At 36.4% G+C, this 27113-nt stretch overlaps 1 protein-coding gene and 1 non-coding gene across 2 annotated transcripts in view; one reads left to right on the top strand and one right to left on the bottom strand.

Moving 5' to 3' along the window:
* KNL1 (kinetochore scaffold 1) overlaps positions 1 to 27113 on the bottom strand; it is a 63578-nt gene that overhangs the window by 23127 nt on the left and 13338 nt on the right. Inside the window, 8 exon segments of the mRNA XM_073800747.1 lie at positions 862 to 960; positions 1364 to 1431; positions 1824 to 1962; positions 5022 to 10115; positions 10944 to 10996; positions 17071 to 17108; positions 19335 to 19368; positions 20257 to 20309. Coding sequence (XP_073656848.1) covers positions 862 to 960; positions 1364 to 1431; positions 1824 to 1962; positions 5022 to 10115; positions 10944 to 10996; positions 17071 to 17108; positions 19335 to 19368; positions 20257 to 20309 — 5578 coding nt within the window.
* On the top strand, positions 16663 to 16735 carry TRNAG-ACC (transfer RNA glycine (anticodon ACC)). Its single transcript has one exon. It is a non-coding gene; the product is annotated as a tRNA-Gly (tRNA).

Below are 27113 nucleotides of genomic sequence, written 5' to 3'. Positions count from 1 at the left end.
GATCAGATGATGTCCACGAAATCTCCATTTTTTTTTTCCATTTTCTTTGTGGCCAAGGGCATAATTAACTTTTGTAAATGTTTGACAGACTTAAGTGAAAAAAATATTGTGTAATTTTGTATTTAAGTGATATGTTTGTCTATTAATCTTTTAAACTCAGTTTGTTGACTGTATTATTTAAGTATTCTATGAGAGGCCTTCGTACCACAAAACAAACAAACAAACAAACAAAAAAACTTCTGCTGGGGACTTCCCTGGTGGTGCAGTGGTTAAGAATCCGCCTGCCAATGCAGGGGACACGGGTTCGATCCCTGGTCTGGGAAGATCCCACATACCGGAGAGCAACTAAGCCTGTGCGCCACACTACTGAAGCCTGCGCACCTAGAGCCTGTGCTCTGCAACAAGAGAAGTCACCACAATGAGAAGCCCGCACACTGCAACGAAGAGTAACCCCCACTTGCCGCAACTAGAGAAGGCCTGTGCGTGGCAGTGAAGACCCAATGCAGACAAAAAAACCAAAAAAAAAAAAACCCCAAAAAACAAACTTCTGCTGTACTTTGGTTTTTTAAAAACCGTATGTTCAGGAAAAAGTATAAAAAACAAAATAGATGGCAAGAAATGAAAAAAAAATTTTTCACATTTTCAAAATTCATGATTATTTTTTAAAAAGTCAATTTAAAAAAAAAATCAATTTTTATGCTAACCCCAAATGTACCTTCTACAGGAAAACCTTCTATAGGAAAATTTGCTTCCTTAGATTCTTTTTTTGTTTTTTAATAAATGCTTGCTTTGATGCGGTTTAGTAAACAAGTACAATATATTTTAACTGAGATAACTATTTTACCAAGAAACTGAACTTACTTTGGTTGGGAGATTGCTCTGTCGAGGTTTTTGTATCAGAATGTGGACCTGAAGAAGTATAAAGAACTCCTTTATTGTTATTCTCCCATCTCTGAGTTTCTGAGGGAAAAAAAAAGTTTGCATGACCATTCAAGGTGAGTCATTTTGACTATAACCACCACCTTTGTTTCTAAATGGCTTAAAGTACTTTGCATATATTTGTGGAAACGCTATCCAGATATTTGTAAGCTATACATAAGCAGATTTTATCTAATATTATTTCTTAAGTTTATTCAGTAACAGTAAAATTGGGAAAAAACCCAACAAAACAAAACGTAGGTCTTCCAATTGTGATTCTACTCCACATAATTAATTGCCATGTTGGATCCTTAACAAAAAAAAAAGAAAAAAAGAAAACTAGTCTCCTGTATATTTGAAACATTTCATAATTAAAAAAAATTAAACAAGAGAAAACAAAATAAGGAAATTAGTTGCATTAGAAATGAGAACTACTTTAACATACCTCCTTCAAGCTCTCTTCACAAACGGTATCTCTGAGGAACTGTGATTCTATTTGACTACTGGGGTGTGCTACAAGTAAAGCAAATTCAAGTGATGAATAAGTCAAAATTAAATTGTAAACTTAATTTTAGTTATTATTCAGGTTTATGTGTGGTTCAAGCTCTTGAAGCTATCTGCTAGGATTTTTCTGGGAAGACAGTCGTTTGTAGGGCAAAGTGTATTACAGTTTTAAGGCTCCATATAGGTTTCTCTACTAATTATAAGCCTCTTACGAAAATCACTTTCATAATATACACTTCTCAATTTATTAAAATAACTAAGAATTAAAAATAAACTAAGTATGACTTTACTTATCAACTCCCAAAAAGCTTATACAACTTTCAAATATCTCCTGAACTGAAATATATTATTAGTCAAGTAAGCAGATGACTTCTATTATTTAGCCTTCATGAAGGTCTTACTGCTGAAGTCCAGAGAGGTCCCATCAGCCTTGACTGAATCCAGAGAACTGCTGCAAGTAGATGGGGTCCTGCTCAGGCTTTTTATCAACACACTGTTAGCATTTTTTTCTATAGCTCCTTCAGCACGGTGATCAAAAATCTGAAATGATCAGTAAAGAAACATCATAAGAATAATGTTATGACAGTGTATACTTATAATGACTAAGTGTTCAATGTTAAGAGAAATACTTCTATAAAATTTATCTATAATCATATAAAATACCTTAATAAAGAATTAGAATAAGGCTTTTAGAGTTCAAAGTAATTTTATTTAAAAATATATAGAAATAACTTTGTGCATTATACTATATAAGCAAATGTTTCCCAGAGGTATCTAGGTTACAGCCATATCATATGAGCTACCAAACGTTGACCTATCTGATTTTTCAACTACTAGTCACCATGGTCAGGGCTACCACACTGCAGAAAACCAGAAGAGAATACCGGCTGTACACAATGGCTCTGTCTGGAGTACAGAGAAGGCATTTATTTCCAGGCTTTAGTACTTCCTTCCCCAGGTGACCAAGACTCCTTTGATTGAAGTCAAATAAGTCATATGGTCCTGCTTTTACCATTTTAACCATTTGACTTTACAGCCCTTAAATGCCATTTTCATCTACCTACTTGCTTATATTTTTTTAAAAAATAAAATTTATTTATTTTATTTATTGATTTTTGGCTGAGTTGGGTCTTCATTGCTGCGCGCGGGCTTTCTCTAGTTGCGGTGAGCGGGGGCTACTCTTTGTTGCGGTGTGCAGGCTTCTCACTGCAGTGGCTTCTCGTTGCGGAGCACGGGCTCTAGGCATGTGGGCTTCAGTAGTTGCAGCATGCAGGCCCACTAGTTGTGGCACACGGGTTTAGCTGCTCCGCAGCATGTGGGATCTTCCTGGACCAGGGATTGAACCCGCGTCCCCTGCATTGGCAGGCGGATTCTCAACCACTGCGCCACCAGGGAAGCCCTACTTATGTTTTTAAGGGCAATATATTCCTTGTCTAAGTGCTAGGATGTGACCTCTATGAGAACAGATTTTTGTCCGTAAATCCCACTGAAGCATTCCCAGGACTTAAACAGGACCTAGGACATAGCAGATACCCAATAAATATTTATTAAATAAAATAATACTAATTTTCATAGAATCTATTCAGTTATACATTTTATATTACTGTTACAACTTTCTCAAAGCTTCATAGATGAACAATTTCCTCAGGACCTCACCTTAAAGAACCAATGAAATCATCTTCTAAGCTTACTTACGTATTTCTTAACAGAGTTTAAACTTTGTTTCTATGAACCTATGATTCTTTCTTTTTTTTCATAAATTTATTTGTTTTTTTATTTTTGGCTGTGTTGGGTCTTCTTTGCTGTGCACGGGCTTTCTCTAGTTGCAGCGAGCTGGGGCTACTCTTCGTTGTGGTGCGCGGGCTTCTCATTGTCGTGGCTTCTCTTGTTGCGGAGCATGGGCTCTAGGCACACGGGCTTCAGTAGTTGTGGCACACAGGCTCTAGAGTGCAGGCTCAGTAGTTGTGGCACACAGGCTTAGCTGCTCCGTGGCATGTGGGATCTTCCTGGGCCAGGGATTGAACCCATGTCTCCTGCATTGGCAGGTGGATTCTTAACCACTGCACCACCAAGGAAGCCCCCTATGAACCTATTATACTTTCTAATCTTTATTTCTCCACCTGTAAAACTCAGTTTCAGTGACAAGTTATCCAAATCAGTGTTCCCTCAACTTTTAAAATCTATGCCTTTTTTTTTAAAGGTTTTTAAAATAACACTTATTTCTTAAAAGTTAACACATGTAAAATAGGAAACCAAAAAACACAAGAAGAGAAAACAAAGTCATCCACAATCACAAGCAGTTTACTGTTTGATGTGTCGTCCTAGGTCTCGTTTGTGTACCTACAAAACTTAGCATCCATTTTTATGTAATTAAGATCATACAGTTATGTATCATGCTTTTTCACACATCATGAATATTTAACATTTCAAAGTCCCAAAGCTATGAGTATTTTGATAACCAAGAATACACTAAACCAACTCAATCTGGAAGGAAAAAATGTAATCCTGCCTTTCTTGGCAACAAAAATTTCATAAAAGACAAAAATGGCAACAGGCCTCTAGATAAAGATATTGGCAGAGTTATGATTAAAATACTACATTCCCTTAATGTTCAATTAAAAATGAGACATAATGCAACAGAGTACGTAAAGTATAATGCTTCTAAGAGGATTCATTACCTGATCTAAACTATTCAAGTATTAGCAAGGAGGTATGTTTCCACTGAATTACTTAATGTATTCCTATAGTATAGCCAAGAGGTACACACATACATCAATGGTTATCATCAAAATTTAAATATGAACACATCCACATTTAGCCCTACCTTTATACTTCCTTCTGCCCCTCTGCTGCCAACCTAATGAACAAGTCCTGACGTACATTTCTCAGCTGAGGGTTTAACAATTCCATGTCCAAAATGTTGCTTTTTTATCAATTATAACAAAGATATTTACAAATGGGTTAATTCACTAGCTCTACTTTTTATCATACATTGTCACCTCAGGACTTCCAAAATGCCTAGATGTTGCAAAATAAAGAACCTTCTATGACTTTTAAATAAACACAAAATCTCACTCACTTCACTTTGAGATACTGGGCTTGATCTAGGCATTCTCCCATCCTCAAAAGAAATGGACTTTCAGCTTCTATATATCCTCACTAGCCAAGAAAATTCAGTCCAGCTTTTCTTTAAGCAGTTTGCATAATAAAAAAGCTTTTTATCCTCCAAATATTTTCACACTGAAGATGACTTGTCAAACCACATATACCCTGGCTAGAGATTCTAATATGCAAAGCCAAAATGACAAAACACTAGAAGTGACAGAATATTTAGAATTACACAATTTTGATATTAATTTTTGTACTACTTTCCATTTCATTTTTTGTGACCATTTGTCACTTCAAATTGTGTTTAAGTCTAACTGCTAGTCAATTAATTTCTTAAGATTCTACATAGGAATATTTCTCCAGGTATATATATATATATATGTATATATAAAATTGGAAATAATCAATTCCTAGTTACCCGAGACTAAAATTAAAATTCAAGAATACTCATAAAAAATCAAGAACATTTCTTAATTCAAGACAGAGCTCACCTCCTGATCTTGTGCGGTATCACTAAACCTAATTTCACTTTTTCTGATTTTTTTCTCATCCTGAATATCATCTTCTTCTTCTTGTACCCAGGTTCTTTTTTGGCTATTGCAGGTTTCTTCCAGTTTATTTTCAGATGGTGAAATCTCTTTTTGGTATGTCTCAGTCAAAGCCTTTTCCTCAGTATCTATGCTAATAGAGTCTGAGGAATTAATCTCACCCGGATATATAGGAAGATTTTCCTCATTTATATATTGAGATGGACTTAAGTTCAGTTTAGCTGCAACAAATCCAGTGTCTGAATGCTTACTGGAGACTGGCTGAGTTTCTAAGTTATTTAAATCAGTTGTGTCTCCTGGAATCGGCTTCAGGTCATCAATACCAGTGACACTACAATTTCTCCTGTTTGGCAATCTGGGCAAAAATATTCCCAAAGAACATCTCCTCACTTTATCTTTTATAGTCGTCATTAATGGTACAGAGATGGTTTCAGCTCCATTATGAGAAATTTTATTTTCTTCATCCCTATCATCTTTAACACTGCTGGACACTATGTTAACATTATGTATTTCTGTAGCTTGCACTATACTCATATTACTGTGTGCCTTATTTACTAATTCAAGTAATTGTTCTGGAGAAGGTGGTATATGAACTGGTTGGAAATCTAAAAATTCTTCAGTTTTTTCATTCAAATTATTCAGATGTGGTTTGATACTACTAAAAGTTGCAGCATTAGATGCAATTACAGGATCTGATGCTTCTCTAGGATTGATATGAGTTTGAATAACTTGCTTAGTCAAGTCTGAGTTATTGTGGAAATCTATAGCTGTATTACATTTAGCTGTTTGAATATTTTTCTTTAGTTCTTTTTTACAGGCCATAGTAAACTGTTTCTCATTATTGAGCATTGTGGAATCATCTTCACATATGGGTTCAGAGGCATTTCCTCTAACAATATTTAAATTCTTATTTCCCACTTTAGACAATATTGTTTCATCTTTACTGACAATACTCTGTCCTTGTTGAGGTAATGGATGTTGCTGGGCTGACAGATGATGCTGAGGAGCAACACAAACATCATCAACAAAGGTCTTCTTTAAACTATGCTCTGCATTATCAACAAAGGCCTCCGTTTGATCCTTTGGAAGCTTACAAGATACTCGCTTTGAGTTAAGTTTAGTCATCTCCCCCAAATCTTCACCATATACTAAAGTTTCATTAGCTAATAGATTTGGGGGCTCCTTAATCAGATCTTGATCTTTGAGTACTGTTAGGACACAGTCTAACTGTCCTTGGGTACTGGTTTGAACAACTTTTTCCTTCTCTAACAAAGAACAAGGAGCAGAAAGAGGCAGTCCCTCAGATTTCAAATAATATTCACTAGCTAAATTGTTTGCATAAGGAAGCTCATTTTGCACTGGGCAATGACTGGCTTTTACATCATCTTTATCACATAAGGGCATGCCATTCTCCTCCAAATTATCAAAAAAGGAAACATTAGGTAAACAGGAATAATTATCACTGGATCCACAAACAGCAGCTACAGAACTGCCTGTAAAACCCACATTTCTTCTATCTGTACTATTTAAGTGACAGCTTTCAATTTTGGCTTTTTCCAATACATAGGCCTGGAGTACAACTTTCATGGCCTCTTCATCCACAGCAGTGCTATGGAATTTGACTTCTGTCTCACCTTGACCCCCAGACAATGTATTAGTAGGAACAAAGGGTATCACATGATGCTTTTGCTCAGTGTGAAGAACAGTTTTGTTTTCTACAGCCAGTGCTTGTTCTTTAGTGATTTCTTGAACAGAGCTACCATCCTTACGAAAAGAAACACCCAAGGTTTTTCCTTTTGCTATTCCAAATTTAGGGTACTCTTGAAGTATTTTCTCCATGGCTTGACAATCAATGAAAACAGTGTGGGACTTAGTAACTTCCAGATCACTGTGATTATCTACAAACATAACAGTTTTGTCCATAGGCCCAGCGGTTCTTTTATCTGGTGAGAGAGGTTTATATTCTAAGGCAGTTGTATGACTTCTGGTAATCTCCATATCATCCTGCCCACATGTATATAAAACAGTATTAGAAGTTCCTTCCAAAGGCACCCAATGAGAGTCCTCTCTATCTTCCAGGACACCTTTGTTATTTATTTCCACTGTACAACTCTGGATGACATCCACACCATTTCTGTCATTCTTTGAAAATGCAATGGTCTTGTCATTTTTGAGTCTAAGGCTCTTCCTTCTCTGACTTTTGCCTGATAGAGATTCATTCAGAAATCCAGGCTTTTGTACATTTTTGTCATTTTTCCAAATGGTTGATTTAGACACTTCCATGTTACCAGCAGCTAAAAATGCTTCAGCTTTCTCTAAAGGATCACTATTAGACCATTCCCCCGGTAATGTTAGCTGGCTGACTTTTGCTACTGAGCGATCACTTTCACCATTGTCCGGAAAGAAAACACCCTCCTTAGCAGGATTAGGTGTCACTTTTGATTTTTCTAGGCTTTTTCTTTTGGATAGTTCAAAGTTAGAGCTGTCTGGAAGCATAGGTTTCTCCTTTGCTTGGTAGTCAATGAAAACAGTATGGGACTTTGTCATCTCTAGTTCATCGTGATTATCTATAAACATTACAGTTTTGTCCACAGGCCTAGTAGTTATTTTATCTGGTGAGATAGTTTTACATTCTATAGCAGTTGTGTGACTTCTGGTGACCTCCATGTCATCCTGCCCACATGTATACAAAACAGTTTTAGAAGTTCCTGCCAAAGGCACCAAACGGGAATCATGTTCATCTAGTAAAGGTCTATGATTTATTTCCACTGTGTAACTCTTGGTGATATCCATATCATTCTCATCTCCCTCTGAAAATACAACAGTCTTATCAATTTTTAGTCTGCCAAGACTTTTCCTTTCACAAATTTTGACATCTTGCTTTTCATTCAGAATTCCAGTTTTGTCCTTCAACACACCCATGATATCATTAGAAATAAATACTCCAGTTTTTTCTATCGGACTTTCATTACATTTTTCAACTTTTACAGCTTTCTGTCTGTTTACTGTTGTTAGCTGGTTGTTAGTGTTTTCTAAATTAGTCTTACCTAGTTCTAGTACTTCAGAAGGACCAAATCCAATGACAACAGTGTGACTCTTGGTTAGGTCCATATTTTGCTCCTTCTCTGAACAAATAATTATCTTGTCATGAAAACAGTCAGGCGTGGGACTGCCTAAACTTTTCCTCAGTGGCTCAGGCAGTTTAGAATTCTGGTCTGGTACAGGTTTCACTGTTTGACTATTAACAGCAGTATTATGATTTCTCATGGCAGACTGTCCTTCTGATGAAAACAATGGCTTTGTAGTAGGAAACAAAGATTGCTCACAAGAAACTGTATTTCTATTATTTCTCAGTGTTACTTGTTTATCAAGATCTCCACCAGAGTATACTATATTATGGCTTGTTGCTATGTTCTGGTTAATATCAGGTGAATGAGGAGAATCTTTATCAAGATAGGGTGAAATATTCAAAACTTGATCTTTTCCTTTGTCCCATGTGTCAGTTGGGATGTTTTTAGATATTATGTTTGGTTGTCGGGATGGTTCAATACGACCTTTGGTCATTTCTTCCCATTCATCTGAAGGGCTTATGCTGTGAGAGTGAGATTTACTGGTATTCTCAGATGCCAGACTGTAAGATGCAAGAGGAAACTGACTTCCTACATTAGCTATGTGACTTTTAGTCAAATCCATATTTTCACCTGTGAAGATTTCAGTCCTTTTGTCAGTCAATGAAGTAAATAAAGGATTTTCCAGGCTCTGCTGTAATCTTTCCTTAGATACGTGAGGAACTGAGCTATAATTTATATTCATTTCCCCATCCTCTGACACGATTATGTGATTTTGGATCATCATTTCTTTTTCAGATACTGGTGCAGCTGCTATCTGTACATTTGTCTGAACTTGTTTAAAAATTTGATTATGTATTGCAACTGTGTGACTCTTGGTAATGTCCATGCTTTCTTCTCCCGAATAAATCGTATTCTCTCTGAGAAGAGAGATGGCATCTGGATTGGGATACATTTTAGAATAACTCCTGTCATGCTTTAGCAAATTCTTCTCCTCTCTCATACTTGAGAAACACTTGGTCAGTTCCATGGCATCATTACAACTAGAATAGAAAAATGTCTTATAATCTTGAATAGCTGGACTGGAACGTTTAGATTCTGGGATCATGGCCAATGTTCTGACGTCCTGGTAGGAAGTCTGTGTGACTGTCTGAATTTCTGTCCCTGTAATATGACTGCTGGTAATATGTATGTCACCTTCAGGGTTTAAGGAAGGGTCTTGAAAAGCATCGTTTGGTTTATCCTTAAAGACTGTCTTCTGTCCTAGTGCTTTAGCTCCACGACCTGTTGAAACATCCATCATGACATTCTGAGTTTGATTTTCTATTTCAGACAGATTATCTGCTGAAGGTAACTTCTGTATAGTGTGGTTAATTGTCAGGTCCATAAAGTCATTGCCATAAATTGTAATATCATCACCTTTAAATTCCCTTAAGCTGGGCTCACTGGATGTGGGAACCAAAGTCTGAATATTGGCTGTATGACATTGGGTAAAATTCATCCCATCGTCTTGTTCTCTAAAGAGTCTAGTCATATTACTGCTATTTGCATCTACACTAAGAGATACATGCATTTGATGCATAGAAGAGGCTCTATTTGATTCTTTGTAATGAATAGGCATCTCAGAATTTTCTTTATCAGGTCCTGTAAAAGGAGAAGCATTTGATTTTCCTGTTTTCAATCTTTTTATGAAGTCATTGAAATTTATTTTCTTTTCTGAGAAAGTGCTTTGATCCCCAGAAAAATTTAATTCTTTCTTCATTCTTGAATCCTCAATGTGGAGCTTTAAGTTAGCCAGAAATGATGTGGTATCTATCTTGGTGGATTTTTCACTTTTGGTACAATCCAAAAGGCCTTTGGTAATCATCACAGTATGACTTGCTGTCAGGTCCATCTGGTTTTCATCTGAAAAGATGACTGTCTGGTCATTTGCATGTTTCCTTTCATGGTTGTATTCTGTAACTGAAACCTACAAAGAAAGGAAAATATAAGAGATCAAATCAAATGCAAACTTCTAAAAAGGTATTTTATAACATGTACTATATAGAAAGAGTATTATATAAACAATCCTAGATGACGGTTTCATGTTACATTGGTTTGTTTGAATCAATGGTGTGGTGTGCAGCACAGAATTTCGTATTTAAATTTTTTTCTGAAGTCTGTGAATACTTTTAGTGTTTCTGAACAAATTAAAAGTTAATTATTCACCCACTAGACTGACTAAAAAATGAAAAGACTGACAATACCAAATGTAACTATAATGTAAATTCTAATTGTTATATTAGATAGGTCATTCTCATTCTAAGTAAAAAAGACTTGGAAGGAATAAGTGCATGATGGCTAATTTATAGTACACTCTATACTCTTGGGTGGTTGAGTTGTCCTTGAATGCAGTGGTTTTACTTGTGAGGACATGGTCTAACTCTTTATTGCTCAAAGTATGGTCTGTGGACCAGTGCATTAGTATCACCTAGGGGACTGTTAGAAGTATAGAATTTCAGGACCTACTGCAGATCTGCTGGATAAGAATCTATATTTTAATAAAATCCTGAGATGATTCACATGCCCATTAAAGTTGAGAAGTCCTTATATAATTAACATATTTCCCTATTATTTAAACTGGCAGTCATTTAACTATACTTAGTTAACTGGAAAGGTACGTAGTTTTTCCAGTCTATGTTGGTCCATTTTGGTAAGTAATCCCTAAATCATGTCACTAACATGAAATTTTTTGTGTTTTAAAAGTTTTAACTATCAAAGAAGATTAAAATATGAAGGCACTTGCATGAACTCATACCTCTCTCTGGGGCATCTGGGTCTGAATGGGAGCACAAAGCAATGTATTCATCCCTATTAAGTAAAAAGAAAAACTATAGTCAATGACAAAAATATATATCACCAAGAGCCTGACTTCCCTTTTCTTAGGAATTTCATCAGCTACAAGTATTTACTAAAGTTTTTTCAGTTACTAAGTCCTTCCTAAATTTCACTGAGACTTTAAAATTTTCCCATTTTAGAGACAGAGAGTTCAGTGATTACTGTATTCTCTGTGTGATTAAAATATTTTTCGAATGTGGTAGAGAAGGTGGGATTCTAAAAGTGGAAAGTGTGGACTACTTTTTTTCCTCCTTCACTTCTCTATTTTTATTTCCTGGATAGTAGAAGTTACATAGTAAAGAGTACCAACTGATAAGACCAAAATGTTAATAGCATAGATGAACTTATTTGCAAAGCAGACAGACATAGACATAGAAAACAAATGTATGGATACCAAGGGGGGAAGGAAGGGTGGGGTGGATTGGGAGATGGGGATTGACATACAAACACTACTATGTATAAAACAGATAACTAATGAGAATAGACTGTATAGCACAGGGAACTCTACTCAATGCTCTGTGGTGACCTAAATGGGAAGGAAATCCAAGGAAGAGGGGATATATACATACGTGTGGCTGATTCACTTTGCTGTACAGCAGAAACTAAGACAATATTGTAAAACAACTATACTCCAATAAAAAAAAAAAAAAAAAGACCAAGATATTAGGGTAAGATTCTGAGGCATCTTTTATTCTATGTTAAGGAGTCTAAATGTTTCCAGGATGAGACGTGCATTTTATAAAAATAATTCAAGAGAAGGAGAAGAAAGAAGATTCAAGAGAAGATAAACCAATGAGGAAGCTACTCTAAAAGTTCAGATACAACACGTTGAGAGTTTGTCTTAGGGCAAGAGACAATAAGAATGGAAATAAGGGATTAGACTCAAGACATTCTAGAACTAGAGATTGGTTCAAGATGGCGGAGTAGAAGAACGTGCGCTCACTCCCTCTTGCGAGAGCACCAGAATCACAACTAACTGCTGAACAGTCATTGACAGGAAGACAGTGGAACTCACCAAAAAAGATACCCCACATCCAAAGAAAAAGGAGAAGCCACAATGAGATGGTAGGAGGGCTGCAATCACAATACAATCAAATCCCGTAACTTCTGGGTGGGTGACTCACGAACTGGAGAACACTTATACCACAGAAGTTCACCCACTGGAGTGAAGGTTCTGAGCCCCATGTCAGGCTTCCCAACCTGGGGCTCTGGCAAATGGGAGGAGGAATTCCTAGAGAATCAGGCTTTGAAGGATAGCGGGATTTGATTGCAGGTCTTCGACAGGACTGGGGGAAACAGAGACTCCACTCTTGGAGGGCACACACAAAGTAGTATAGCATCGGGACCCAGGGGAAGGAGCAGTGACCCCATAGGAGACTGAACCAGACCTACCTGCTAGTGTCGGAGGGTCTCCTGCAGAGGCAGGGGGTGGCCGTGGCTCACCATGAGGACAAGGACACTTGCAGCAGAAGTTCTGGGAAGTACTCCTTGGTGTGATGCCTCCCAGAGTGCACTATTAGCCCCACCAAAGAGCTGGGTAGGCTCCAGCGTTGGGTCGCTTCAGGCCAAACAACCAACAGGGAGGGAACCCAGCCCCACCCATCAGCAGACAAGCAGATTAAAGTTTTACTGGGCTCTGCCCACCAGAGCAACAGCCAGCTCTACCCACCACCAGTCCCTCCCATCAGGAAACTTCCACAAGCCTCTTAGATAGCCTCATCCACCAGAGGGCAGACAGCAGAAGCAAGGAGAACTACAATCCTGCAGCCTGTGGGACAAAACCACATTCACAGAAAGATAGACAAGATGAAAAGGCAGAGGGCTATGTACTAGATGAAGGAACAAGATAAAACCCCAGAAAAACAACTAAATGAAGTGGAGATAGGCAACCTTCCAGAAAAAGAATTCAGAAAAATGATAGCGAAGATGATCCAGGACCTCGGAAACAGAATGGAGGCAAAGATCGAGAAGATGCAAGAAATGTTTAACAAAGATGTAGAAGAATTAAAGAACAAACAAACAGAGACGAACAATACAATAACTGAAATGAAAACTACACTAGAAGGAATCAATAGCAGAATAACTGAGGCAGAAAAACAGATAAGTGACCTGGAAGACAGAATGGTAGAATTAATTCACTGCTGCAGAACAGAATAAAGAAAAAAGAATGAAACGAAATGAAGACAGCCTAAGAGACCTCTGGGACAACATTAAATGCAACAACATTCACATTATAGGGCTCCCAGAAGGAGAAGAGAGAGAGGAAGGATGCAAGAAAATATTTGAAGAGATTATAGTCGAAAACTTCCCTAACGTGGGAAAGGAAATAGCCACCCAAGTCCAGGAAGCGCAGCGAGTCCCATACAGGATAAACCCAAGGAGAAACATGCTGAGACACAGAGTAATCAAGTTGGCAAAAATTAAAGACAAAGAAAAATTATTGAAAGCAGCAAGGGAAAAACAACAAATAACATAAAAGGGAACTCCCATAAGGTTAACAGCTGATTTCTCAGAAGAAACTCTACAAGCCAGAAGGGAGTGGCATGATATATTTAAAGTGATGAAAGGGAAGAACCTACAAGCAAGATTACTCTACCTGGCAAGGATCTCATTCAGATTCGATAGAGAAATCAAAAGTTTTACAGACAAGCAAAAGCTAAGAGAATTCAGCACCACCAAACCAGCATTACAGCAAATGCTAAAGGAACTTCTCTAAGTGGGAAACACAAGAGAAGAAAAGGACCTACAAAAACAAACTCATAACAATTAAGAAAATGGTAACAGGAACATACACATTGATAATTAACTTAAACGTGAATGGATTAAATGCTACAACCGAAAGACACAGCCTTGCTGAATGGATACAAAAACAACACCCATATATATGCTGTCTACAAGTGACCCACTTCAGACCTAGGGACACATACAGACTGCAAGTGAGGGGATGGAAAAAGATATTCCATGCAAATGGAAATCAAAAGAAAGCTGGAGTAGAAATACTCATATCAGATAAAATAGACTTTAAAATAAAGAATGTTACAAGAGACAAGGAAGGACACTACATAATGATCAAGGGATCAATCCAAGAAGAAGATATAACAATTATAAATATATATGCACCCAACAGAGGAGCACCTCAATACATAAGGCAACTGCTAACAGCTATAAAAGAGGAAATCGACAGTAACACAATAATAGTGGGGGACTTTAACACCTCACTTACACCAATGGGCAGATCATCCAAAATGAAAATTAATAAGGAAACACAAGCTTTAAATGCCACAATAGACCAGATAGATTTAATTGATATCTTTAGGACATTCCATCCCAAAACAGCAGATTACACTTTCTTTTCAAGTGCACACGGAACATTCTCCAGGATAGATCACATCTTGGGTCACAAATCAAGCCTCAGTAAATTTAAGAAAATTGAAATCATATCAAGCATCTTTTCTGACCACAATGCTATGAGATTAGAAATCGATTACAGGGAAAAAAAATGTAAAAAACATAAGCACATGGAGATTAAACAATATGTTACTAAATAACCAAGAGATCACTGAAGAAATCAAAGAGGAAATCAGAAAATACCTAGAGACAAATGACAATGAAAACATGATGATCCAAAACCTATGGGATGCAGCAAAACCTGTTCTAAGAGGGAAGTTTATAGCAATACAAGCCCACCTCAAGAAGATGTGGTACACATATACAATTGAATATTACTCAGCCATAAAAAGGAACGAAATTGGGTCATTTGTAGAGACGTGGATGGATCTAGAGACTGTCATACAGAGTGAAGTAAGTCAGAAAGAGAAAAACAAATATCGTGTATTAACGCATCCATGTGGAACCTATAAAAATGGTACAGATGAACCGGTTTGCAGGGCAGAAATAGAGACACAGATGTAGAGAACAAACGTATGGACACCAAGGGGAGAAAGTGGTGGTGGTGGTGGGGGTGTGATAAATTGGGAGAATGGGATTGATATATATACACTAATATGTATATAATGGATGACTAATAAGAACTGCTGTATAAAAAAATAAATAAAAAGAGTGGAAGTTGAGAAAAGAAAAAGAAAAAAAGACATTCTAGAACTGAAATATAAAGGTTTAGGTAACAAAGTGGATGTTGGAAATAAGGAAGGGACTGAAGATGCTATAATGAAACAGGAAATACATTTAAAAATTCTTAAGTTAAAAGGTAAATATTTAGAATATTTCAAAGGGTTTATGGCAACCTCGACTCAATATGATGAAGTAATTATGGGCTTTTTAATTAAAGTTTTATTTACATATCCAGCTTCCATTCTTGTCATTTACTTAACAAATATTGTTTCAGAACCTATTATGTGCCCCAGAACTCAACCATATACTAAAGCACAAAGAACAAGACAAAATTTCTGGACTCAAAAGAGTTCCTAGTTTAATAAGAGAGCCAAAAGTAAATACCTAAAATACAGCATGATAAATTCTACAATAGGGACTTCCCTGGTGGCACAGTGGTTAAGAATCTGCCTGCCAATGCAGGGGACAGGGGTTCGAGCCCTGGTCTGGGAAGATCCCACAGGCCGTGGAGCAACTAAGCCCGTGTGCCACAACTACTGAGCCTGCACTCTAGAGCCCGCGAGTCACAACTACTGAGCCCACGTGCCCTAGAGCCCATGCTCCGAAACAAGAGAAGCCAGCGCAATGAGAAGCCCGTGCACCAAAACGAAGAGTAACCCCCACTTGCGGCAACTAGAGAAAGCCTGTGCGCAGCAACAAAGGCCCAACGCAGCCAAAAATAAAAATAAATAAATAAATTTATATTTAAAAAAATCTACAATAGACTAAGAAATAAAAGGGGTGTTGTAAGAGCACAAAACAGAGTGACTAACTCCTTGGTTTTGTCAGTGAAGGCTTGATTTAAGCCAGTATTACTTAACGTATGTTGCCAGATGGTGAACTGCTTATTATCAATTAATTAATTTATTTTGAGATAAGGAGCTTGCAGCTGATGTAAAATTCCTTTCATCAGTAGAGCTTTGCTAAGAAAAAAATGCCGCTAAACAGTAGCTTACTGCCGTAGTTGGTTTACATTCTATTGCAAGTTCCTTTTCTGTCAAGGACTATAACAGTTTGTGGACTGGTTACTTTGAAAGCACTAAACTTAAGCTAAGTGAAAAGCTAAGTTAAGTGAAAGATGAGAAGACTGTTAGACAAACTGTATTAGGAAGATCACTTTAGGCAGAGGAAATAGCATTTACAAATGGATACAGGCAGGAAAAAAGTCCACATGGGAAACTGCAAGTAGTTATTCATGGGCTAGAGCACAGGAAGCCTATAAAGGGCTGGAGATAAACTTGGAGAAAAAAACAAGCCAAATTATAAAAGGTTTTCCAAGTTTATGCTAAAGAGTGTGGGTTTTATCCTGTAAGCAAAATAGTGTCACTGAACAACTGTAAGCTGGGAGGTAATATGATAAGATTTAGAAATATGTAGAATGGACTAGAAGGATAAGAAACTAAATACAATAGCTCAAGAAAGAACAGCGAGGACTTGAATTCAAATATGGGCAGAAGGAACAGAGAATAACTAACAGATGGGCCAGATATTTTGGAGACAGAATTGAAGGAGAATAGGGCCTGAGGAATTCCCTGGTGGTCCAGTGGTTAGGACTCCTCGCTACCACTGCAGGGGGCCCAGGTTCGATCCCTGGTCTGGGAACTAGGATCCTGCAAGCCACACAGCCAGAAAAAAAGAAAAAAAAAATCAAAGAGAATCGGGCCAAATGGATATGGGGAAAGGAGGAAAAGGTAAAACATGACTCAATTCCTGACTTGAGTGAATGACAGTGAGTGGGAGTTCAAGACAGAGAACAACAGGGACAGCAGGTTTGAGAGAAATATTAGTAAGTTTGTGAAATTTTAAATTAAAGATTTTGTGTAAAGAAGAACACTTTCTCTACATTTTTTGTTCATGGTTCTCTTACATATTACTTTTCAAGGAATCTAGATAAAGAGAAAAACGTATGATAAGAAAAGTACTCTGATCATACTCACCAGTTATCTCACAGTAGTTATCTTCTGGATTCTTATTCCTAAAAATTATAAAGTAATTTAAAAATCTATACTCTGGACAATTACCAAGAATCACAACAGTTGAAAGAGTAGGGTAGGCAATAGGTTTTCGCACGGTGACTGGCAGAAAACTCCAAAGACATCTTTAAAAAAAGACTCATCTGGGCTTCCCTGGTGGCACAGTGGTTGAGTGTCCGCCTGCCGATGCAGGGGACACGGGTTCGTGCCCCGGTCCGGGAAGATCCCACATGCCGCAGAGCGGCTGGGCCCGTGAGCCATGGCCGCTGGGCCTGCGCGTCCGGAGCCTGTGCTCCGCAGCGAGAGAGGCCACAACAGTGAGAGGACCGCGTACCGCAAAAAATAAATTAAAAGAAAAAAAAAAAAGACATCTAATGCTGGCAGAAAAAATTACAAGGCAACTAAAGGACCTTACCATTAATTTTTTTCAGATATCTAAATTTCAAGAACACTATAAAAATATGTTTAATACATGCTGCTTGCTTTTTCTTTTTAATTTTTTATTAAAAGAATATATATATTTTTTGGCCGTGCCACGAGGCTTGCGGGATCTTAATTCCCCGACCAGGGATCGAACCCGGGTCCCCTGCAGTAGAAGCATGGAGTCCTAACAGCTGGACAGCCAGGGAATTACCTATTTTTTTTTTTAAAGAATGACCTGTAGGGGCTTCCCTGGTGGTGCAGTGGTTAAGAATCCACCTGCCCAATGCAGGGGACACGGGTTTGAGCCCTGGTCCAGGAAGATCCCACATTCCTCACAGCAGCTAAGCCTATGAGCCACAACTGCTGAGCCTGCGCTTTAGAGCCCCGGAGCCACAACTACTGAGACCATGTGCCACAACTACTGAAGCCCACACGCCTAGAGCCAGTGCTCTGCCACAAGAGAAGCCACTGCAGTGAGAAGCCCGCACTGCAATGAAGAGTAGCCCCGGCTCCCCGCAAACAGAGAAAGCCTGAGCGTAGCAACGGAGACCCAACGCAGCCAAAATTAAAATAAATTAAAAAAAAAAAAACAACGAAAAAACGAATGACCTGTAAAGCAACTCATTTTCTAGAAATTTAGCTTTAAAAAAAAAAGGTAAGTCAAAGGAAACAACCCAGGGAATTCCCTGGCAGTCCAGTGGTTAGGACTCCGCGTTTCCACTGCAGGGGACCCAGGTTCAATCCCTGGCTGGGGAACTAAGATCCCAGGGCGCAGCCAAAAAAAAGTTAACCCAAATGTCCATCAATGGGGAGCTGACTAAATGTTGGTGCAGACATACAACAGATTATAATAGACTGAGGTAGATCTACATGTAACAACATGGAAAGTGCCAAAGACTTTGAGTGATCCCAGTTTTGTCTTGTCTAAAAAAAAAAAAAGCTAAAGATAAACCATGCACTTGGATATACATATAAAATTTCTGCAAGGACATCCAAAATTATCAACAGTGGTTATCTGTGAGGAGCCTAAGTAATATGGCCTAGAGATTTTTCTGTCAATATATAAAGAGAATCTTTTTTTTTTCCAGCTCAACACTAGTCAATTACATGGAAAAACTGTAATTTATTTAACCAGTCCCTTACTGATGGACCTTTAGGATCTTTTACATCTTTTACTATTAAAATAAATGTTACAGTGAATAACTTTATATCATCATTTCACACATTTACAAGTGTATTGGTAAGATAAATTCAGAGATGAAATCTCTGAGCCAAAGAGCATGTGCATTTAAAATTTTGAATGATATTGCCAATTGCCTTCTACAATATATACCCACTAGCAATGAGACTTTTTACCTATATTCTTAACTGATTAGATGAAAAATTATGTCTCAATATAGTCTAAGTTTGTATTTCTCTTATGATTAAGATAAGTATGTTTTCATTTGTTCAAGCCTACTGCTATTTAATTTTTGTATTAATGTTATAATAAGAAAAACTAGTTTAATGAAAAAAATCTAAGGACTTGGTATTTATTGTTTTGTACTAGCTCATGTATTTGAGGATTTATATATGAAAGTGGAATGTTTCATCCCTCTTAATAGGATAAGGTGTACAATGCACATACTTATCAACTATAGCAGTATATTAAATTATGCAAAGAATTTGTTTTCTGAATTAATCCTAAGTATTCCACAAAAGGGAATGGAAATAAAAAACAAAAAGAATTTTAACTTTAAAAACACTTCATTTAATAGGAATAAACAAGTTTTAAAGTATAATTTACATCACATTTTTTTACTTACTGCATAAATAGGACATTTCCTCCTGCTTCTGTTTCTATAAATAGAGAAAAGATTAAAGTTTTTCAATAATACACTGATTAAGCATTAGAAAAATTGCATAAGGACATTAACAATAAAAAAAAATACTAACCATGTACCTTTCATTCTGCCCCCCATGGCTCAAGTTACACTTTTTTTTTTTTTGACATCTTTATTGGAGTATAATTGCTTCACAATGGTGTGTTAGTTTCTGCTTTATAACAAAGTGAATCAGTTATACATATACATATGTTCCCATATCTCTTCCCTCTTTCATCTCCCTCCCTCCCACCTTCCCTATCCCACCCCTCCAGGCGGTCACAAAGTACCGAGCTGATCTCCCTGGCTATGCGGCTGCTTCCCACTAGCTATCTACCTTACATTTGGTAGTGTATATATGTCCATGCCTCTCTCTCGCTTTGTCACAGCTTACCCTTCCCCCTTCCCATATCCTCAAGTCCATTCTCTAGTAGGTCTGTGTCTTTATTCCTGTCTAACTCCTAGGTTCTTCATGACATTTTTTTCCTTAAATTCCATATATATGTGTTAGCATATGGTATTTGTCTTTCTCTTTCTGACTTACTTCACTCTGTATGACAGACTCTAGGTCTATCCACCTCATTACAAATAGCTCAATTTCATTTCTTTTTATGGCTGAGTAATATTCCATTGTGTATATGTGCCACATCTTCTTTATCCATTCATCCGATGATGGACACTTAGGTTGTTTCCATCTCCGGGCTATTGTAAATAGAGCTGCAATGAACATTTTGGTACATGACTCTACAAGTTACACTTTTTGAGCAATAAGATGGATACTAAGTTATACCAATTATCTGGTTAGATAACCACAGCATAATTATATAGACAACAGATTTAGCAGGGATTGCAGTAACAAATTTACCTGAAATTTCTGACTTTTCCACTATTTTCATATGAGGGTCTGTCTGGAATACTCTAGAAAGCAAAATAAAGATTACTGAAAATCTACAAGGTTTTTTTTTTTTTTTTTTAAAATAGTGTGGCTTGTAGGATCTTAGTTCCCTGACCAAGGATAGAACCTGTGCCCCCTCCAGTGGAAGCACAGAGTCCTAACCACTGGACTGCCACGGAATTCCCTGGCAATGTTTTATTGGGTAGGCCAAAAAGTGCCTTTGGTTTTTTAAGTAAAAATAAAAGATACATTTTTCATTTTCACCAAGGACTTTATTGAACAACATATTTACCCTTTTTTGTTCCACTACCTTCTGCCATTTTTCAGGCAACTTCATAATTCCATCTTCCCAAAAGATGGATCTTTTTGAGCAAAGTACTGTTCCAGGTGCCTTTTACAGTCTTCCAGGGGATTGAAATTTTTTCCATTAAGAGAATGTTGTAAAGACCAAAATGAATGGAAATCCAAAGGTGCAATGTCTGGTGAATATGGCGGATGAATCAGAACTTCCCATACAAGTTTTGACAGTTTTTGCCCGGTCATGAAAGAAACATGCAGTCTTGTGTTATCCTGATGGAAGATTATGCGTTTTCTGTTGACTAATTCTGGACTCTTTTCGTCGAGTGCTGCCTTCAGTTGGTCTAATTGGGAGCAGTACTTGTTGGAATGAATCGTTTGGTTTTCTGGAAGAAGCTCATAGTAGAGGACTCCTTTCCAATCCCACCATATACAGAACATCAACATCTTTGGTGTGGTTGGTGGTGGTTCATTTCACTTGCCCAAGATCTCTTCCGTTCCACATTATTGTACAGTATCCACTTTTCATTGCCCATCACAATTTGTTTTAAAAATGGAACATTTTCATTATGTTTCAGTAGAGAATCGCATGCAGAAATATGGTCAAGAAAGGTTTTTTTGCTTAACTTATGTGGAACCCAAACATCAAAGCTATTCACATAACCAAGCTGGTGCAAATGATTCTCAACGCTTGATTTGGATATTTTGAGTATGTCGGCTATCTCCCTCATGGTATAACGCTGACTGCTCTCAATTATTGTTTCGATTTGATTGCTATCAACTTCAACTGGTCTACCTGACCATGGAGCATCATCCAGTGAGAAATCTCTAGCATGAAACTTTGCAAACCACTTTTGACACGTTTGATCGATCACAGCACCTTCTCCATACATTGCACAAATCTTTTCTTGCGTTTCACTTGCTTTTCTACCTTCTTGAAATAAAGCATAATATGACGAAAATGTTGCTTTTTTTCTTCCAACTTCAATATTAAAATGGTTATACAAAAATTCACCAATTTTGGTAAGTCTTTTTTAAAATGCATGCTGATATAACAGCTGTCACATACAATCTAACAAAATTGTTTCGAATGAAGTTAAAGATACTAAGTGCTACTAGAGCCATCTTACAGAAAAAACGGAATGAACCTTTTGGCCCACCCAATAAAAGAATATTTTATGACTGAACTGGATTTATCCCAGGAATGCTAAGATTACTCAACACCCCAAAATTTGTTTTATCATATTAAAGATTAAACTGGGAAAAACTCTAGTTATTTTAATAGGTGGTCAAAAACATTTATAAAATCCAATATCCATTCTTGTTTAAATGCAAAACAAAAATCTGCAACAATAAAGTTAAATTTAACCAACAATACAGGGAGAATAGGTGTACTGATTTTAACAAATGTAAATTGGCTGAGCTACCCTATTAAAAAATGGCTATTGACTAAATTTTTAAAAATTTTAAACTCAATCTACAACCTGTAAGTTACAAATTAAAATTTTTCACAGCTAAAAATTATCTGTGGACAAACAACAGAAAAGATAATTATGAAGTCATCCAACACATCAACTAAGTTTCATAGCAATAAAGTATTAGAACTAAACAAGGTTGCTATCATACAGTAGGAGGAAAGTTATCAATGAAAACTAACAATGAATAAACCAAATTACATGTAAAAAAAAGAAGTCAGAGGAAAAAAATGAAAGAAATACAAAGAAGAATATGCAGAAATATATTTAGATGCCTTAAGATCCAAATTTTAGAACACCACATATTAGGTAGACAAAGAGTAAGTTGTAAATGTATATAATTAATAAAACATATTTAGCAAACATATGGAGACACCTAACTGAAAGGGCAAAATAATTCTTTCCTCCATATTTATCTTTCTGGATATTTATCTTAATTATGGTTGTTCCTTGCTCTCTCATTTTTTTTTCAACCTATATAGTGTCTGTGACACAGGAAAGCTTTCAAAGGTACAATCTGCTGCAAAAATTATTTATGAACCAAGAAAGACACATGCTTTAATAACACAAAATTTAAAGGGTTTAACCAAACAAAAACTTTAAAATATTTTCTTCAATATTGTCTGGGTAGACAAGGGAATAAAAAATGAAATGTTTCAAAATGAGAAGGGAAAAAAAAGCATAAATGAACAAAATATAGAAAAAATAGTAATGAAAAATAAAGTACAAATTAAAATAACTAAGATAACAATAAAATCAGCTAAAATTAAGTGTTAAAATCTAATCTTTACAGTGCCTTAGGGAAAAAAAGGTACATTACTAGAGGTACTAAAACCAATAACAAAAATGTAATAATGACTATGTAACCATTGCTTCTTTTAAGTCCGGCAATTCTACTTTGGGGACTATAATCCCAAGGAAGTAACTCAAAAGAAAAAAGGTAATTTACACAAAAATATCTAACACAGCACAAGGAACAATCAAATGCTTAACAGAAAATTTAAAATAGTTATTTTTACATTAATATTCCTAAAGAAAACATGTAAGGAAATTCCCTAACAGTCCAGTGGTTAGGACTCAGTGCTTTCACCAAGTAGCCTGGGTTCAATCCCTGGTCAGGGAGCTAAGATCCACAAGCCAAGTGGCACAGCCAAAAAAATCAAAAAAACAAAAAAACAGCACATGAAGGAAAAGTCAGTCTGAAACAAAGGGGAGAAAATGAGTTATTAAATCAAACCTTGGCCACACCTATTCAAGGAGTATACTGGGAGTATACAGACAGAATCATTCAAGGCTTGCAACAGGTGTGTATGTACCTACTGTGGACATGGATTCATTAGCCTGGTGCCATTAAACATTCTGAACCATTCAAATAACTAACAGTTCAGATTCCATGATCAGCAAGCCATATTTACATTATAATTTACTTTCTTAGGTAGAATGCCTATAAGGAATGTATTGATCTACTCAAATAAGGGTTCTGATTCATTTGATTTGGTTCTCATGATATATTTAGTAGTAGCATTCTTATTTATACACAAATCTCTAGTGAATCTGTTTAGTAGAAGTCCATCTCGAAGAGATAGGCCCATTTTTGGTACAGAAGAAACCAATATGGAGTCTGCAAAGCCAAGGGCAAGATCTAGGAAGACAGTAGCAACGTCACCAAGGAATATACCACCTAGGGAAGTCTACTGGCAGGCAATAGCTAATCTTCCCTGATAATACCAAATCTTACTATGTCTTTCCCACCCCCCACTCCCAGAATTCAATACATATGAAATATTGACAACTCATGTTTATCCAGGAAGACGTTAATTGATTTGTGGATAAAAGATGGATAGAAAAGAAGTATAAAACAATTAAAATTACTATCAATCGACAACAATGAATTTATATTTCAGAAGGTACCTACTGTTTGGAACTACTCAGTAACAGAAAGATGTCACATAGTCTGCAGCTAAGTGGGAACCCCCTTCTTCACCCCTTACCAACATTTACTTACTACTCCTCTAAGGAAAAGAAGAAAACATGTTCCCAATAGCCCCACAACTGAAATCCTGGGCAACTATAAACTTATCCTAATGCAAAATCATGTTTTATATGGCAAATACAGAATTGAATTTCTTTAATCTGTCTGATCCTAAAGGTTTGTTAAGATAAAGAATTCGGAGGAGAGAGAGGAACAAATGAGGAACGGGAAACAATGCAGATCAAAGCCCAGGACTTTCCTAGGAAGATTTCTGGACAAGAAACAATCAAGCCTCATCCTAAAATGTTTAAATTCAAGGTTAAATTGATCTAGGAGCTCACCTCACAATAGGCCAAGTTAAAGAAATCTGAATTATACAGAAAATAAAATTTGAAGAAGGTGATATTAAGTAGACAAGCTATCTTTATGATAACTAAAAGGAGAGCCTGTTTACAAAAAGACAGGTACCCTGGAACACCATTACATCCCCTCTCCCTCCACAGAAATGTCTTGAAAATAGGTGGTTCAGGAAAACCCAACCCATTCAATGATGAGTAAAAAGTATACAATCTATAAGGACACCATAAGATTAAAAGAAAGCAAAGTATAACATAACATAAGAAAAACACTCAGAAAAATGTTGTCCCAGAGAAAATGAAAATTGTATGCATACAGTTTTTTATGGACTTAAAAAACATAACAAATCAATCATCTCTATCAAAGACAGAAATGAAAGAAATACAAGAACTCAAGGAAAAGATGGTAAGAAAACAGGAAATGACACACAAATAGATGAAACTCATGAAAGAAGCAGAAGAAAAAATATAATCATCACAGAATGAAGGCAAAACTGGAAGAGACATAAGGGTAAGTAAGTATCTTGGAAAATATGGTAAAGGACATAGAAAAAAATTTTAACTGAACAAAGTAAAAGAAAATAAAAGGACTTAAGAGAGAATATAATACAGAAGAAAACCAAAGAATCTAAACATAATTTGTGTTTCTAAATTATGGAGTCCCTAACGAAATTTAAATAATGAAATAGAAAAAGATACTTAAAGGTTAATTCAAGATTCAAGACCCAAAACAGTCAAAATAAAGATGTATCCAAGTAAAGTCAATAAACTTCAAAGATAAAGGAAAAAAAAAAATCTGTTAGGTAGCCTGTCAAAAAGATCTAGTTGTTTATGAGGGGGAAAAATCATGCTCTCCTCTGACTTGTTCATAGAAACATTCAACGCCAGAAGATAACAGAATCACATTAACAAGTTCCTTAAAGAAAATGTGGGGTGGTGGTGGGATGAATTGTGAGACTGGGATTGACATACATACACTAATATGTATAAAATAGATAACTAATAAGAACCTGCTGTATAACAAACAAAAACAAAAAACAAAAAAAAACCCTCAGTGACTTTGGTGTTTGATAAAAAACAAAAACAAAAACAAAACAAAACATATTCAAAGTGAAAAAAAGAAAATGTGAACTGAAGATTTTATATCCAGCTAAATCTTCAAGTATAAAGGCTATGACTAACAGTCTGAGCGCCCAAGAACTCAGGGAGTATTGCTTCAATGAGCCTTTCTTGGGAAAACATAAGAGAAAAGCTTTGGCCAACCAAGAGATAATTAGGGCAACTATAGTAATAGAACTGATGTGAACATTTAAATATATAGAATACAACTAAGACACAAATGTGACAGATGACCTAATGTCAAATACCCAGAGAGAGAGATAAGAGAGTAAGAGAAAGGGAGAAAGAGATATAATACAACTTAAAAAAAAGGTGGGGTGAGGGAAGAACTTCCCTGGTAGTCCAGTGGTTAAGACTCCGTGCTCCCAATGCAGGGGGACCACGTTTGATTCCTGGTCAGGGAACTAAGATTCCACATACTGCAACTAAGCCCGCATGCCCCGAGAGCCACACGTCGCAACTACTGAGCCCACGCACTCTAGAGCCTGCACACCACAACAAGAGAAGCCCACACGCTGCAACGAAGACCCAGCGTGGCCAAAATAAATAAATAAATAAAATTTTAAAAAAAGATGGGTAGGGAATGGGGGGAGAAAACGAGAGGAAGAAGTAGGCCAATAACTTCATCCATTATAAATGCCAAAGGATATCATATAATACAATGAAGTTTTATTTGAAATTTAAGCACATTTAATAGTACAAAAGTATATTATTAAGTAAAACTGGGTTGGGAGAGAGGAAATAGACTAACTTTACCATTGCTCATACATGGTCAAACATTACACAAAGATATACCACAAAAATGAAAACAAAAATATAACAAAGACAGAAATTTTAACATCAGTCTAGGTAGAATTTGGGTCAAAAAGCAATAAACAAAGCAAGGATGAATATTTCATAATGCTAGAAAGTGCAATCCCGAATGAAGATATAACATTGATGACTATGCACCAATAAACATAGAATAAACATTCATAAAGAAGAACTACTGGAAAGAGTAGGATGCACTGTCAGTTACAGACTAATTTACCTCTCTCATAATTCATGCAGATTAAAGTGACTAAAATTATATAAAATTACAGAAGACCCAAATAACATGCATAAAATGGATATATTTGATATATATCAAATTCTACACCCTAAAATACAAAATGTGTCTTCTGTTCAAGTGGATGGATCATTCACAGAAATTGATCATATACAAGACCACACAGAAAATTTCAATAAAAATCAAAATAACACAAATTAGCATTCTCTCACTACAATATAACTGAAAATTAATGACCACAAGATGTCTTTACCACCTAGATATGAATGTTAAAATTCTCAATTAAACAACTCTTCAATCAATGAGGAAATACAAATATACTGCTCAGCATCAAGAAAATAATCATAAAAACATTACGCATAAGAATTACATTAAATTAATAACTTAGGGAGAAGTGATATCTTTATGATGTTAAATCTTTTTATTCAGGAACTTGTCTTCATTTGCACAATTCTTTTTTTTTTTTCCTTTTTTTGGCCATGCCACAGGGCATCTGGGATCTTAGTTCCCCGACCAGGGATCAAACTTGTGTCCCCTGCAGTGGAAGTGCAGAGTCCTAA

The sequence above is a fragment of the Tursiops truncatus genome, chromosome 2 (genome assembly GCF_011762595.2).
Source record: "Tursiops truncatus isolate mTurTru1 chromosome 2, mTurTru1.mat.Y, whole genome shotgun sequence".
Classification (NCBI taxonomy): domain Eukaryota; kingdom Metazoa; phylum Chordata; class Mammalia; order Artiodactyla; family Delphinidae; genus Tursiops; species Tursiops truncatus.
Note: the sequence above shows the minus strand (reverse complement) of the source record. Positions and strands in the feature narration are given on the sequence as shown.